Source organism: Macaca fascicularis, chromosome 8, assembly GCF_037993035.2.
Source record: "Macaca fascicularis isolate 582-1 chromosome 8, T2T-MFA8v1.1".
Classification (NCBI taxonomy): Eukaryota; Metazoa; Chordata; class Mammalia; order Primates; family Cercopithecidae; genus Macaca; species Macaca fascicularis.
Window position 1 is genome coordinate 34,101,495 of NC_088382.1, and position 17,651 is coordinate 34,119,145.

Sequence of the window (17,651 nt, forward strand, 5' to 3'; positions counted from 1 at the left end):
GATTTAAACCTAGGTATTTCATTTTTTTGGTGCTAATATAAATGGTATGTTTTAAATTTCAAATTCTACTTGTTCATTGCTGGTATATAAAAAAGCAATATCATATATTAACCTTTATCTTACAACTTCCCCCATAATCGCTTATGAGTTCCAGGAGGGTTTTGATTTTTCAATAGATATGATCATGTCATCTGTAAGAAAGTACAGTTTTCTTTTTTCTTTCCCAATATGTATACCTTTTATTTCTTTATTTCCTTTTCTTGTCCTACTGCGTTAGCTAGTACTTCCAGTACAATGTTGAGAAGCAGTGGTGACAGACATCCTTGCCTTGATCTTAGTGTGAAAGCTTTAAATTTTTCACTGTTAAGTTAGCTGAAGGCTTTTTGTAGATTTAAAAAAAATCAAGTTGAGGAAATTCCTCTTTATTCCTAGTTTACTGAGAGCTTTTTAACATGAATGGGTGTTAGATTTTGTCAAATGCTTTTTTTTTTTTTTTTTTGCATCTATTGATATGATCATATGATTTTTCCTCTTTAGATGATGGATTACATTAATTGACTTTCAAATGGTGGACCAGCCTTACATACCTGGGATATATTCCAGTTGGTACTGGTGTGAAATTCTTTCTTAAAGACAGTCTTGCCCAGGCTGCAGTGCAGAAGTGTGATTACGGTTTACTGCAGCCTCAACCTTCAGGGATCAAGCGATCCTCCCACCTCAGTTTCTCAAGTAGCTAGGACTACAGGTGTGCACACCAGGCTGATTTAAAATTTTTTTTTGAGAGACAGGGCCTTGCTGTGTTGCACAGGCTGGTCTCAAACTCCTAACCTCAAGTGATCCTCCCACTTTAGCCTCCCAAAGTGCAGATTACAGGCATATGCCCAGCTATAAAATTCTTTACATTATTGAATTTGATTTGCTGATACTTGGCTGAAAAATTCTGCATCTATCTCCATGAGTGATATTTGTCTGTGGTTTTTATTTTTTTTCCAGACAGGGTCTCGCTCTGTTGCCCACGTTGGAGTGCAGTGGCACAGTGGCACAATTACGGCTCACTGCAGACTTGACCTCCCAGGCTCAAGTGATCTTCCCACCTCAGCCTCCTGAGTAGCTGGCACCACAGGCACATGTCACCATGCCTGGATAATTCTTGTATTTTTTGTAGAGATGGGATTTTTCCATGTTGCCAAGCTGATGTCAAACTCCTGGGCTCAAACAATTCTCCCACCTTGGCCTTCCAAAGTGCTGGGATTACAGGTATAAGCCACCATGACTTGCAGTGTAGTTTTTTTTTTTAATGTCAATTTTATTATTATTTTTTTAATGTCAATTTTATTTCTCTCTCTCTCTCTTTTTTTTTTTTTTTTAAAGAGATAGGGTCTCACTCTGTCATCCAGAGTGGAGTACAGTGCTGTGATCATAGCTCACTGCAGCCTTGAACTCCTGGGCTTAAGCCATCCTCCTGCTTCAGCTTCCTAAATAATGCTGAACTTAGATGGTAAGTGTAGGCAGCTCTTTAAATTTAACCAACTCTCACCCTATGGATTCAGAGACCATAGCTGAATATCCAGGAGGTAACAATTCCTGGCTATTCCTTCTCAGTATTTTCTTTATTAAAAAATGTTTTATTTTACTTTAAGTTCTGGGATATACGTGCAGAATATGCAGGTTTGTTACATAGATATATGTGTGCCATGGTGGTTTGCTGCACCTATTGACCTCTGTCATCTAGGTTTCCTCCCCTTGACTCCCACCCGCCAACAGATCCCGGTGTGTGTTATTTCCCTCCCTGTGTCCATGTGTTCTCATTGTTCAACATCCACGTATGAGTGAGAACATGTGGTGTTTGGTTTTCTGTTCCTGTACTTGCAGAGGATGATGGCTTCCAGCTTCACCCATGTCTCTGCAAAGGACATGATCTCATTCCTTTTTATGGCCGCACAGTATTCCATGATGTACATATACCACATTTTCTTTATCCAGTCTATATCACTGATGAGCATTTGGGTTGGTTCCATGTCTCTGTTTCTGAAAATATTGCTGCAATAAACATATGTGTGCATGTGTCTTTACAGTAGAATGATTCAGGCTTTGGGTATATACCCAGTAATGGGATTGCTGGGTCAAATGGTATTTCTGGTACTAGATTCTTGAGGAATTGCCACACTGTCTTCCACAATGGTTGAACTAATTTACATTTACATTTCTGCTTGATTCTTGGGATCAAGCGTTCCTCCCACCTCAGCTTCCCAAGTAGCTAGGACTACAGGCATGCACCACATAGGGTGATTTTTATTTTTATTTTTCTAGAGGCAGGGCCTTGCTATGTTGCACAGGCTAGTCTCAAACTCCTAGCCTCAGGGCATGAGCCACAGTGACCAACAGTGTAAAAACATTCCTATTTATACACAGCCTCACCAGCACCTATCATTTCTTGACTTTTCAATAACTTCCATTCTGACTGGCGTGAGATGGTATCTCATTGTGGTTTTGATTTGCATTTTCTAATGATCAATGATGTTGAGCTTTTCTTGGCTCTGTAGTTTTCTTCTAAGTTCTTTATCTTGTTTTGGTATTAAAATAATGCTCCTCTAAAAGCATGAGTCAGAAAGTATTCCTTCTACTTGTATCTTCTGAAAGAGATTGTAGAGAATTGGTATAACTTCTTCCTTAAATATCTAGTAGCACTCACCAGTGAACCTATCTGGTCCTAGTGTTGTTTTGGAAGGTTATTAGTTATTGATTCAATTTGTTTAATACATAGATTTAGGCCTATTCAGATCATATATTTCTTCTTGTGTAACTTTTTGCAGATACTGTCTTTCAAGGAATTGGTACATTTCATCTAGGTTACCAAATTTATGGGCCTAGAGTTGTTCATAGTATCCCTTACCCTTTTAATGTCCATAGGATCTGTAGTGATGTTTTGATTTCTGATATCAGTAATTTGTGCCCCTTTTTTTCTTAGTTATCCTGGCTAGAGGCTTATCAACTTTACTGATCTTTTCAAAGATACAGATTTTTACTTTGTTGATTTTTTTCTATTAATTTCCTGTTTTTAATTTCATTCATTTCTGCTCTAATTTTTATTATTTCTTTTCTTCTGCTTATTTTGGATTTAATTTGTCCTCTTTTTTCTAGTTTCCTAAGGTGTAAACTTAAATTACTGATTTTAGATATTTCTTGTTTTCTAATATATGCATTCAATGCTATAAATTTCTTCCTAAGTACTGCTTTTGCTTCATCCTACAAATTTTGTTTTCCTTTTCATTTAGTTCAAAGTATTTTAACATTTCTCTTGAGATTTTTCCTTTGATGCATTTATTATTTAGAAGTGTGCTGTTTAATCTCAAAGAATTTGGGTATTTTCCAGCTATCTTTGGGTTATTTATATCTAGTGCCCCCTACTTGATCATCTTAATTCCACTGTGGTCTGATATGGTTTGGCTCTGTGTCCCCAATCAAATCTCATCTTGTAGCTCCCATAATTCCCATGTGTTGTGGGAGGGATCCAGTGGGAGACGACTGGATTATGGGGGCAGGTCTTTCCTGCGCTATTCTCGTGATAGTGAACTGGTCTCATGAGATCTAATGGTTTTAAAAACAGGAGTTTCCCTGCACAAGCTCTCTCTTTGCCTGCTGCCATTCATGTAAGATGTGACTTGCTTCTCCTTGTCTTCTGCCATGATTATGAGGCTTCCCCAGCCACGTGGAACTATAAGTCCATTATAAACCTCTTTCTTTTGTAAATTGCCCAGTCACTAGTATATCTTTATCAGTAGTGTGAAAATGGATTAATACATGGTCTGAGAGGTGACTATGATTTCTACTATTTCAAATCTCTTAACATGTGTATTATGGCCAAGGTACGGTCTATCTTGGTGAGTCTTGGGTGTGCTTGAGAAGAATGTCTAACATACTACTGTTGAATGGAATAGTCTACAGATGTCTATTGTATCAAGTTGATTGATGGTGTTGCTGAGCTATGTCCTTAGTGATTTTCTGTCTGTTGGCAATATGCCCATTTCTGACAATGGGGTATTTCCAACTATAATAGTAGATTTCTCTGTTTCTCCTTGTAGTTCTATTAGTTTTTGCCTGAGTTTTTATTTTAATTAAATTATCAGTTCCAAGTCTTCTATTCGATTATTACATATTTCATTTCTTTGATGAGATTTTCTAGCTGTTCGTTTGTTTCAAAAGTGTCTGTAACTGCTTGTCCAAATATCTTTATGGTAGCTGCTTTAAAAGTCTCTCAGTTAATTATAGTTCCAACACCTGTGTCAATCTTGATGTTGGCATTTGTTATCTTTTCTCATTCAAGTTGAGATTTTCTTGGTGTGTGTTAAGATGAGCGATTTTTATTATATCCTGGTCAACTGGGGCATTTTTATGAGACTCTGGATTATATATAATCTTGCACTTCAGCAAGACTTTACTAAAACTATGCTGGCAGGAACAATGGCTGGCAGGGAAAGGGGAGCACTGACCCTACTACTATGCAGAGGTGAAGTTCTGGCTTTCCACAGGGCTTCCATTTACACGCTGGGGAGTATCCTGTTACCACTGGAAAGGGCTGGAAGTCCATGGTCCCCACTTATCCTCCACCAACACTGTGGAAGGAGGCCTTGTTACTGCTGGATGTGGTGGAGGTCTAGGCTCTCCACTTTGTTCACTGACTCTAACCCTTGTGGAAAGGGCAACTCATCACCACAAAGCAGGGGTAGATATCAACTGACATTGCAGGAGCAGGATGATGGCAGGGAAGAGAATGCGTTATGGCTGTGTGATCCTACTTGGATCACCACTGGCATCATAGGGAAGGAAAGGGGTACCTTGTTCCTGCTGGGTAGGGGGTCAGAGTCCAGGATCCCCACTCAACTTCCTTTGACATCACCCCAGTGGGAAACGGGAGGGGTATATTTAATGTCAAACAGGTTTCCAACTTTCTAGGCTGCCCCTTTATTAGTCCACTGGCAAGAAAGAAGAAGTTTTACTTGGGGCTTCTGGGGGAGGTCTGCACCAGGCGGCATTTCTCTTGTTGGGGGCATCCAGTCTGAGATATGGAGGAAACAAAAAGAAAATCCAGGGAACTTACTGCTATGTCATTCCCTGAGTTCCAGATTCTCTAGTTGGTGTGTGTTCTCCAGTTTTGAAAGTCTTCTCATATTTGTTTTATAAAAATGTCCAGGGATTTTAGGTGTACTTTGTGGGAAGGATGCAGAACATGCATCTATTCTATTTTGTGTGGAAACATAAGTACATGTATGTTTAAGGAATTAGAGACCTGAATTAATCTAATTTTATATAGAGTCAAAATAAAAGATGAACATAAAATAAGAATCAGAGAAATACAGTAATAGTTACTAAAAAAGTTCCCAACTTCCACAGAAATACTACCTTTCTCAGCTGTCCTCCTGATCTTAGGAATGGTGAATTTCTTCAAAGGATTGACTTCACGAGTATTTAACATGGGTTCGCTAGTTGAGCTCATTTGCCACAGTGTATTCTGTTTAGCAGTTTCTTTCATTTCCATTTTGTTGGTGGCCTAAAATCAACCCAAGGTTATTAAGCAAACGGTCAATAAATACATAAAAGGCAATGGCAGTACAATCATTTAAAAGTTCAACAAAAGTAAATAGTAAAATGTTCTTAGTCAACTATCAGAAAGTTTCCATCTCAATTTGCCAGTTACCCAAAAAAGAAAATGAGTTTACAACTTTGGTTTTTGTATATCAAAAATATCAGCTGGGCACAGTGACTCACACCTGTAATTCCAGCACTTTGAGAGGCTGAGGTGGGCAGATCACTTGACATTAGGAGTTTGAGACCAGCCTGGCCAACATGGTGAAACCCCGTCTCTACTAAAAACACAAAAAAATCAGCTGGGCGTGGTGGCACATGCCTGTAATTCCAGCTACTTGGGAGACTGAGGCATGAGAACAGCTTGAACCCAGGAGGTGGAGGATGCATCGAGCTGAGATCACTCCACTGCACTCCAGCCTGGGCAAAAGAGCAAGACTCTATCTCAATATATATATTCATATATATATATTTCACATATATATTTCATATGTATATATATGAATTTTTGTTTCTAACACATTTTTCCTTGTAATTCATGTAACTGCAATTAGGTAAGCAAAAGTCTCCCTGCTCCTGAAAAGCTCAAAAACTTACAGCCATAACAATTTTTATACACATTTGGTAAAATTCTTACCAAATACTACATTTTTTCTTTCTTTGTTTCTTTTGAGACAGGGTCTTCTCTGTGTTGCCCAGGCTGGTTTTGAACTCCTGGGCTCAAGTGATCCTCCTGCCTCGGAATCCCAAAGTGTTGGAATTACAGGCGTGAGCCACCATGCCCAGCTCAAATATTCCATTTTCAGAAAGCATTTTTTTCCTATACATTTCTGTGACAAAAATGATACTCTCTTTAAATCAAAATCTCTGGTTTCAGAAGAAACTTCAAAAAGCTGTAAACCAACTATTGCTGACTATTCCTACAGTTGATGGCCAACAACAGCCAATTGCTTATTGACTACTGCTGCATAGTATCATTCTATAAATGCTTGACACAACATCATATATTGCTATACCAGAAATATCAAAAATATTCCTCCCTTCCTTTTTCCCTCTCCTTTCTCTCTCTCCCCAAACTTCCCTGCAACCTCCATCCCCTGCCAAATATTGATTCTTAACCTCTTTAAGTAGAACTCAAACTGGATTTCAAAAGACAGCTATGGAGTATACACACAAGGAAATATATATAAGCAGGTATTTTTCATACCATTTCATAAGATGGTTGATGGCCCTCCTGACACCTATCAACGGCTTAGTTCAAACATTAGATCACAATCCAAATTAAAAGATGCCAAAATTCTACAGAAGGATCACAAAGGATAAGGTTCTAAGAAGGTTCACAAGGATGTCCCTCTTAATGCCCTCCTGTTCTTTATGAAAGGTGATCTTGCAATCTCCCAATCAAACATGGATCAGGGAATGAAAAAGACCTCTAGAAAAAAAGAGAAGCCAGGCAGCCCTTCTTTCATTCAGCCACAAAGACACTAGTGGAGTACTGTTTTCTAACAAGAATACTCCTAAGATGCACCAGCTCTAGAGATACTTGTCAAGGCTGCCATGTTCACCTCACAGTTTAGTAAGGGGAAGAATGGAAAATAGTTTAGAATGCCTTATGCAATAAAAATCTCTTCAATTAGTCATGATCTGTAACAACAGCACATAAAGGTAAAGAACAATCAGTTGAATATACTTTACTTGAACAGCCAAGTGCTGGGACAATCCTCAAAGCACAATCTTCAAAACTGCCCTTAACTACAGTTAAATTACATATTCGGTTTGGGAGGTTGAGGTGGGTGGATTACGAGGTCAGGAGTTTGAGACCAGTCTGGCCAACATAGTGAAACCCCGTCTCTACTAAAAGTACAAAAAATTAGCCGGGTGTGGTGGTGTGCACCTGTAATCCCAGCTACTCTGGAGGCTGAGGCAGGAGAATCACTTGAACCCAGGAGGCAGACGCTGCGGCAAGCCGAGATCGCACCATTGTACTCCAGCCTGGACAACAGTGTGAGACTCTGGCTCAAAGAAAAAAAAAAATTACATATTCAAGAAAGCTCGATGATTTCAGCTATAGGGTTTCTCTAGCATAATTTACTAATAAAGGAAAGATTTATGAAGTTCACTTCTGTTCCTCAGGGCTTACTTAGGATAATACTTTGCCACAAAAAGCTAAGTTTACAACTAATGAAAGATGAATAATCAGGACACAACGGTGTTCAACATCCTTCATTAAATAAGTTGTGCTCAGCAATTTTTCAGTTATTATCTTTTAAGCAGGAATAACGTCTCTTTAACTTCAACCATGTTAAAGTGATAACTTCATGTATTTTTTTTTGTTTGTTTGGGTTTTTTATGGGTGGGATATTAGACCTTTGATATATATTTCTTTATGCTCATGTATCACAGACCTATAACCTTTATATTTATATGTTACATATTACAAATTATATCATATGAAATAGTCCTATGATTATATATATATTTATTATTTATATACATATATATAAAAGTAAAATAAGGAAGTTTGAATTCTGAGGATTCATGCTGCGACTGTCTTCTGGAGTCCTGGGCTATTCTAGATAGAAAAAGAAATCAATTATAAATCATTCATGAATAGTTAATGTACATGGCAATATACATAAAGTATATATATAAAATATATAATATATATAAAGTATATACCATATACTTTAACAGATATTCAAAATAACTAAAGAACAAAGGAACCAAAGACAAGTGTTTGCTAATAATTTAAACACCTATTTATATAGGTTTTAAGAGAATGTATGTTATGAACAACTTTAGGCCAATACATTTAGATATTACAGAAAATAATTCTTAGGAAAAAAGCTGCCAAAATTGATTCAAGAAGAAACAAAAACAATGAATAATCCTGTTATTATTAGGAGGAAATTAAATCAGTAGAAATTCAAACAAAAGTTAAATAAAAATGATAATACATCACAAATCAGCTGAGTTCATCTCAGAAATGCAAAAATTTGCCATTTTCTAGCTCACTTCACACTCCCTCCTCAATCTACTTTGATTTCTACTTCCATTACTCCACCTAAACAGTGATCTTCAAAGTCATCAATGATTATCCACATCAGTCATTTGTGGCTCATGACTTACTTGGCCTCTCTCTGTTTGATACTCTTGACCACTCTGTTCTCGAAATAACACAGCTTGCCAGACTTCTATGACTTCATAATCCTGATTTTCTTGGTTTCTTAGTAACTCACCTTTCTGTATCTAGCCTTTATTATTTACTAATTTTTGCTTTAAAGAAAATATTCTTTCCATTTTTATTTTTTAGTATTTCATCAAACTTAATCTTTGAAAACATGGCAAATAAAAATAGAAACTTGTGGTTTTAGTTAGCATTTAATTCATTATCAGTGACATTGAGCTATTTTGTTTTTTCTGTGAATCACTCGTTCTTATCTTTTTGTCCTTTTTTTTCCCACAGAGAAGATAGTATTCTAGTTAATGATTTATAAGGACTCCATATACAAATTAGTTTTGTCTGTCATATGTATTTTAATATTTTTGCCTTTTAATTTTGTTTGTTTCTATGTGAGGAAGATTCCTCACATAGAAAAACTAATTTTTGTATAGTCTCATTTCTGAACCTTTTTTTTTCCCTTTGAGACTAGGTCTCACTAGTGTTGCCCAGGCTGGTCTCAAATTCCTGAGCTCAAGCGATCAATTATGACATGGGGAATTCTGGTTTGTCCTCATTGCACTGTGTGGGGTGAGTGAGAGCGCCGTCATGGGAAGATGCCAGCTAACTGCACACAGATTTTTGATCCTCATGCCTCAGCCTCCCAAATGACTAAGTAGCTAGGATTACAGGCATATGCCAACTGTGCTTGGCTAATTTCTCAATCTTTTATTACACATCATCACCAGGAATATCTAAGAGTTCCAGTTTCTCCATATTCTCATCAACGCTTCATGTTGGTAGTCTTTACTTTCTGCCAACCTGACAGGAGCAAATGATAACTAATTGTGGTTAGTTTGCATTTTCTCTCCCCTCACCCCTTTTTTTTTTGGACAGTGTCTTGCTCTGTCACCTAGGCTGGAGTAAAGTGGCATGATCTCAGTGCACTACAAACTCTGCCTCCTGGGTTCAAGCGATTCTCCTGGCTCAGCCTCCCTAGTAGCTGGGACTATGGGCGCGTGCCACCACGCGTTGCTAATTTTTGTAGAGACAAGGTTTCACTATGTTGGCCAGGCTGGTCTCAGCTTCCTGACCTCAAGTGATCTGCCCGCCTCATTCTCCCAAAGTGCCTGTGGGCGTGAGCCACTGAATCCAGCCCCCAATTTTTGAGAATGATCATGTACTGAGTATATATATTGGTCATGTTTCCACATCTGGGAAATACTCATTCAAGCTTTTTACCCACTTTTCTATCAGTTTAGTCTATGTATTTGCAAGAAATCTTTATATGAGATATTATCTTTTTTGCTAATTATATTTATTGCAAATAATTCCCCCCACTTTTAAAAGTTGTATTTTCATTTTCTAAAAGAGGTATGTTTAATTTTAGTCCCAAATATGAATATTTTTATTTATATTTTGTGCTTTCATTTTTGCTTTTGATCAACTTTAAGAAATACTTCTCCCCAAGCTGGGCACAGTGGTTCACGCCTGTAATCCCAGCACTTTGGGAGGCTGAGGTGGGTGGATGACGAGGTCAGGAGATTGAGACCATCCTGGGTAACACGGTGAAACCCCATCTCTACTAAAACTACAAAAAATTAGCCGGGCGTGGTGGCAGGGGCCTGTAGCCCCAGCTACTCAGGAGACTGAGGCAAGAGAATGGCGCGAACCCGGGTGGCGGAGCTTGCAGTAAGCGGAGATTGCGTCACTGCACTCCAGCCTGGGCGACAGAGCAAGACTCTGTTTCCAAAAAAAGAAAAAAGATATACCTCTTCCCAAGATCATAAAGATATCCCATATATTTTCTTCTAAAACTTTCATAGTTGTGTCTTTTACTTTTAAGTATTTACTATGCCTCAAATTCATTTTTTGTCTATGGTAAAAAAATAAAAGTTCAAGTTTTCCATGTGAATATCAAACTGCTAGCATTTTTTTTAAACAACCTTTCCTATTCCTACTTATCTGTAATGCCATCTCTGACATAAACCCATTTTCTACATATGTATGAATTCTGGGCTCTGTGCTCTGTTTCATCAGTGTCTTTCTGTATTCATGCATCAACACCATATTGTAACAAATCTTGATACATGCTTTAGCAAAACTGAAAGAAAAAAAAAAACAAAACAAATCTTGTTCTTCCACAGCCTCTTTGCACTTACATACACATTTTAAATTAGGCCTATCTAAGAATAAATTTTGTTTAGGTTTTAACTGGAACTTCACTGAACCTCGTGATCAATCTTAAGATAAGTCATGTTGTTATATTAGCTTTCCTATCTGTGAACATGGTATTCAGGTCATTAATGTCTTTCAAAAAGTTTTATAACTTTTTTCCCTGAGAGTTTTTACACTTCTTTTAAAGTATTTAATCTAAAGTACTTTATAATTTTTATGTTACTATATACAGTATCTTTAAAAGTTATTTTATTCACTACTATGTTTAAAATGATGTTGATAATGATAATAAAAATGGCTAACACATATATAACACTTACCAGGTACCAGACACTTTTCTAAGTGCTTTAGATATATACTGATCCATTTAATCTTCACAATATCCCTATCAGATACCCTTATTTTAAATTAGAAAACAAAAGTGCAGGGAAGTTAAATAGTATGTCCAAGGACACAAAGCTAGGAAGGGTGGAATCTGGAATTCAAAGCTAGGCAGTGTGGCACCAGAGTGAATGCACTCAATCACTAGGCAAATGACTCTCCAAAACTACCCAGCAACCTTGTTAAGCTCTTATTAATTCTAATAATTTATCTTCATTAACAGCCATATCCTCTATGAATAATGGACTGTATAATGACTTATGGTTTTGTGTCTTCCCATCTGATTCTTATGCTATTTATTTCTTGTACCTAGTGCAATGTTGAATATAAGTGATAATGGCAGGTATCTTGATCTTGCCCTTGATTTTAAAGGGAATGTTTTAAATCTTTTACAGTTTAATATGATAAATTCTATTTTTTAGTAGACATGCTGCCATCAGGCTTAATTTTCCTGGGTACAAATTCTAGAATGACTGCTACTTTCTCTCAGCACTCTGAAGATGTTATCACCTCCAATATAATTGTCATTCATTTATGAGTAATCTTTTCCTCTGGCAGCATTTAGTATCTTTGTCTCTTATGTCCTGCATTTTCATCATGATGTTCTAGGCTAAGTATTTGATGAACTTCTTATATCTAACTTTTGGTATCTTTCAACAATTATGTGAAATTCTCAGAAACTTTATTGTTAAATATTGCTGTGACATCATTCTGTTTCCTCAGTATAGAACATCTATTTACCTATGTTCAAATTTCTACCTTTATTCTTCATGTTTCTTAACCCTCCTTCATATCTAAAAATAATATCATGTTTCTTCATATCTAACATCTGGTTCACTGACTCTCTTCAGCTAGGTCTAATCTGCTTCCAGTCCATTGAGTTTTTAATTATTACTATTTCCATTAATAAGGGTTATATTTGGTTATTTAAAAAAATCTGCTTCTCACATTTTAAAGCCTTTCTCATTTCTTTAAAAATATATTGTCTTTAAACTGAGTGTGATGGTTTACACCTGTACTCCCTGCTACGTGGCAGGTTGTGGTGGTAGAATTGCTTGAGCCTATGAGTTCAAAGCTCTAGTGAGCTATGACTGCACTCCAGCCTGGGCAACGTAGCAACGTAGCAAGAAAAAAAAAAACTCTGTCTCTAAAAAAATGCTGTATTTGATAATTCCAAAGTCTTAAGTCTCAACTCTGATTCTCCTGTTTTTTTTTGTGTGTGTGTGTTATCGTTTACTTATAATACCTGGCTTCCTGTATGATTTATATATATCATTAATTCGTTCACTATTTCCGTAACTCATATTTCTTAAAGCTTGGAACAGGCATAAAGACAGACATCTAAGAACAATAAAATAGGAAAAAGAGTTCCAAGATAAACCTTCACATATATGTGAAATGATGTTCCACAAGGTGCCAAGACCATTCAGTGGGAGAAAGGACAGTCTGCAACAAATAGTGCCGGAAAACTGGATATCCATGTGCAAAAGAATGAAGTTGGATTCTTACTTTAAACCATGTACAAAAATTAACTGCAAATGGATCAAAGACTAAAGATAAGAGTTAAAACTATCAAACTGTTAGAAAAAAAAAAAAAAGCACATAAAGAAAAAGCCTAATGTGAAGGTATTGGGAGGTGGGGCCTTTAGAAGCTGATTAGGTATTAAAGGTGGTGCCTTCATGAAGGTACCCTTACAAAACAGACTGTAAAGACCTCCCTCACTGCTTCTACCATGTGAAGAAGCAGGGAAAAGACAGCTGTCTGTGGACCAGCAAGCAGTCCCTCACCAGCTACCAAATCTGGCAGCACCTTGATCTTGGACTCCCCAGTCTCCAGAACTGTGACAAAGAAATTTCTGTTGTCTATAAGTTACCCAGTTTATGGTATTGTGTTACAGCAGCCTAAATGCACCAAGACAGAGGATTTTTAGAAGATCTCCTATAGATTAGTTTGAACTGATCTTTAGTCAGCAAGAGCATAATCAAAAGAGCATAATCTGTATGGTAAGCTGGAAAAGGCCCATATCAAAAAATATATGTAGTATAATGACTTAGATGTCAACCTTGCACAAAATGGCTGCCAACAGTGAGCCAAGATTGCGCCACTGCACTCTAGCCTGGGCGACAGAGTGAGACTCCGTCGCAAAAAAACAGAAACAAACAAAAAAAAATGACCATCAGCAAATGTCTGTTGAATTGGTGATAGTGGTACCAAAGGGGTAAAGTTAAACAACACATTGCTTTTCATGGACTCGAAGTTTGAAACCAAGCTTTGTTGAAGGGTCAGAGGATGCCCCTAAGAGGTTACCAGTAAAATCCATCTATTAATAATCCTCTTATTGGACTTAAAGAATGTTGCTGACCTTTCTCTACCAATTAAGGCAGGAGCATATGGGTAAGCATTAGTTATTTTTTTGTTGTTGTTGTTTTTTTAAATGGAGCTCAGACTCAACACCTATGAAGCCATTATGTGACATTCCATTAGGTAAATGTATAGATTATTCAAGGGTTTACATGTCAACACTTTTTGAACACATACTTTTTTTTTTTTTTTAAATTTCAGACAGAGTCTCACTGTGTCCCCATGCTGGAGTGCAGTGGTACGATCTCGGCTCACTGCAACCTCTGCCTCCCGGGTTCAAGCGATTCCCCTGCCTCAGCCTCCCAAGTAGCTGGGACTACAGACATCCGCCACCACACCTGGCTAATTTTTTGTATTTTCATAGAGACAGGGTTTCACCATGTTGGCCAGGATGATCTAAATCTCCTGACCTCATGATCTACTCACTTCGGCCTCCCAAAGTGCTGGGATTATAGGTGTGAGCCACCATGCCCAGCCACACACACACATTTAAAGAAAGTTCAATTTCATCACAGTGACTTGTGAAGTTCTATCTTTCATTTTTTCTCAAATCCTTTAATGTGAAGTTTGACTATTGGTACCTTGGAACTTGGGAGAAGAGTGGAACATCTGGAATGCCTAAATGCAAGACAATAATGACCCATAAAGTTTTTTTAAATTTCCCCTCAATCTTATACATAGGAGGTAGAAGTTATTTTAAAAGAGTGTTTCTGGGTTATCTCCATCCTCTTTATATTAAATGAATAGAAAACTAGAAGCAAAAGAGCAAAGAATGCATGGCAGTTTTATCATGCTTTTAATTTTATTTAAAATGGCTATTAGGACTTAGGCCATTTTTCACTTCTTTTCACTCATCTTGTTTACTTTGCCACTGTCAAATCTGAGTCTTTTAGAAAGACATTAACAAATTCTGCTGGAGAAGATGAACTATCTATTCAGTCTACTTCCTTAGAGGGCATTAGTGTGATCCAGAGACAAAGGCTCATAGCAACTACATAATAATTCCAGTAGTTATCTGGGCTCACTATCAGAACCACACAATTAAAAAAAAAGTCAACATAACTCCCAAAAAGAATGCCCCCATTCTGCTGACATTTGTTTTACTTAAGTTTAAAAGATTTAGACAAGCAGAACCTGTGTGCTTCTTAGAATCAGTGCCCATATTGACCACTGCCTCAGAAAGATATGCAGTATCAAAAGAAAGCCTCACAATTAGACTGCACTACACATCTCTAAATCCTTAAAAATTTATAGTAAAACTGTAGTAATTTAAACTATTTGGGGAGAATAAAAATCTTAGTATCTGGATAAAAGCAACAAATATATTATCAAGTGCTAACAAATAAAGCCTCTTCCAGATTTGTTTTGAAGACTCTAAGACTGAAAGCAATTTTCCCCCCAATGCAAAAAAGTCTAGAACTGATCACAGAGACCAGTTAAAGTAAGGGGGGTGGTGGGAGGGTATCTAAATTATCAGGGTCAACCAGTGACAAGTAGCTAAAGATAACCTGGCTAGGAAATTCACACCCTTTTGATTTAACAAACCAACCTTTCACTTCCCTTCCAAATTGTCTTTACAAAATCGGGTTGAAAAAAAAATTGTGAAAGGATTTATGAAATAACAGAAAGTATTCTGTACAAGAAGTCAGCAGACATAGGTTTCTTGTCCTGATTCTGCCACTCACTAGATGTCTGCTCCTAAGCTTTACTTTGCTCATTTGTGTTTCGGTAAGGCTTAAAGCTGTATTGTAAACTGTAAAATGTTTTGCCTCCTCCTAACACTTACCCCTCTTCCTACCACTTTCAGGCTCTATCTACATTTTCTCTGTGGTTCCACATATAGGCGTATGCAAGAAATTGTACACTGTATGCAAGTCGATGCCTTAAAAGTTAGATGCCCTCAGTACGTTGAACAGTCCCAATTCCTCCTCTACCTTTCCAATTACTTGGAATATTTCTTTGCCTAGAGTATTTCCTTCCATGACTATAGTATTTTTGCTTTTTAAATGCCAATAGTGGGTCCAATTCCCATCCTCTGAGAGTGAATTTCATCTTTAGAATCAACCAAAAATCATTTAAAACCCATAAGATTAATATGTGGGTAACTAAATGCGACAATACCACTATTGACTAAAAGTATAAAAATTTTAAGAATCTAAAAAGCAATTAACTCTCTTTTAAGAGTCAAGATCTCACTCTGATATCTCACCCAGGCTGGAGTGCAGTGGTACAATTACAGTTCATTGTAACCTTGAATTCCTGGGCTCGAGCGATCCTTCTGCCTCAGCCTCCTAAGGAGCTAGGATTGCAAGCACATGCCTCCTCACCAGGCTAATTTTTATTTCATTTTTTGAAAGATAAGGTCTCGCTATGTTGCACGGGCTGGTCTCAAACTCCTCACCTCAAGCAATCCTCCTGCCTCTGCCTCTCAAAGTGCTGGGATTACTGGCATGAGCCACTAAGCTGGGCCTCATTTTCTTGCCCTGCTTATGTATTGGTTCAAAAAGTAATTCCAAACCTTGAATACCACAAATGTTCTAAGCAATATTTGCATATTGGCTTGACTTTCAAATTATTATTGAAAATTTACTATTATTCAAATAAAATTATTCATTTTTATTATTCAAATTATTATTGAAAGTTTCAATACTTACCCTAAATTAAGGTCAATTATGTACGGGATCATATTCTGTACTGTACTACAATTTACCCATTTTTCTATCTCCAGCACAAAGTATACTTCCTTACAAAATAAATACCTGCTATGGTCTGAATGCTCGTGCCCCCCGACACTCACACGTTGAAGCCTAAACATCAGAGTGATGGTATTAAGAGGTGAGGCCTCTGGAGATGATTAAGTCTTGAGAACAGACCCCTCATGAATGGGATTAGCATACTTATTAAAGACCCTCAAGGGTCTTTAATTTCACCATGCAAAAACACAATGAAAATGCACCAGGTATGAGAAAGCACCCATCATCCCAGACACTGAATCTGCCAGCACCTTCATCTTGGACTTCTCTGCTTCCAGAACTGTGAAAAATATATTTATGTTGTTTATGAGTTACCCAGTTTATATTATGTTGTAGTGGCCCGAGTAGATTAAGACAGTACCCAATAAGTATTATCATCAAGAATAAATATTTACATACTTTAAAGTATTCCAAAGTGTGATAAAAGACACTCTTCATCTATCTTCTTTATTGCCAAATTATTTATAAGTCAATTGTAAAGTAGTTAAAAGAAATCAACAAGTTATAAATAAAGCAGTAACAAAGCCATTATTTGAAATACTTACCGCTCTTCAATGGTATCTAGCATCATACAGTTATGATCATTACTCAGTCCATACATGAAAACTGATAAGGGAATATCTACAAAATAAAAATAAAAACAGAAACATGTAGAGAATTATGATCAGAAGCTCCCCCTGCCCAATAATTAGCTCTTCATTGTCCTCTCTATTCATTTTTTTCTTCCTGGTTTCTGCCTCCCTTTCACTCCTGTTTCATTCTAGGGGAGGGAGCTGTCTGTTTTCTGCATATCTCAGTTCCTTCTCTCATGTCTTTCCCTTCCTCCCTCTTCTTTCCCTCCTCTTTTCTCAATAAGCTTTTCTCTTTTTCTTCCCTTCAGTACATTCTCATCTGCTATCCAGAGTCCCAGTGTCAGCTCACCAATCTTACGCAGTTCTAGTTGGGAAAACCACCTGTAATGCAGCAGATGAGCTTGCTCTAGTGTTTTTACACACAGCACAAAACATTGATTTTTAGTCAATCACTGCAGTTATGATACATACTACACACAGTATAGGTAGCTTATATATAATATCTCATTTTATCTTTACAGATTGATGGTATTACTCTCATTTTCAGATGAGACCAACAGACTCAGAAAGTTTAAGAAACTTATCTGAGGTAACCAAACTGGTAAGTTGGTTTTCAAGTTCAGGCTTGATGCTTACCTATGGATCTAAATCACTGCACTATT

General features: G+C 37.1%; 1 protein-coding gene across 1 annotated transcript in view; it reads right to left on the reverse strand.

The window, feature by feature from the left end:
- The window catches only part of TEX15 (testis expressed 15, meiosis and synapsis associated), a 74,264-nt gene extending 57,222 nt beyond the window's left edge, over window positions 1–17,042 (reverse strand). The window contains exons 1-2 of the mRNA XM_065519039.2: window positions 16,963–17,042; window positions 5,401–5,548 (exon numbers count right to left, since the gene is read on the reverse strand). Of these exons, the coding sequence (XP_065375111.1) occupies window positions 5,401–5,536 (136 nt within the window). The 5' untranslated portion in view covers window positions 5,537–5,548; window positions 16,963–17,042. The remainder of the gene's footprint in view (window positions 1–5,400; window positions 5,549–16,962) is intronic.
- Between the last annotated feature and the right edge of the window lie 609 nt (window positions 17,043–17,651).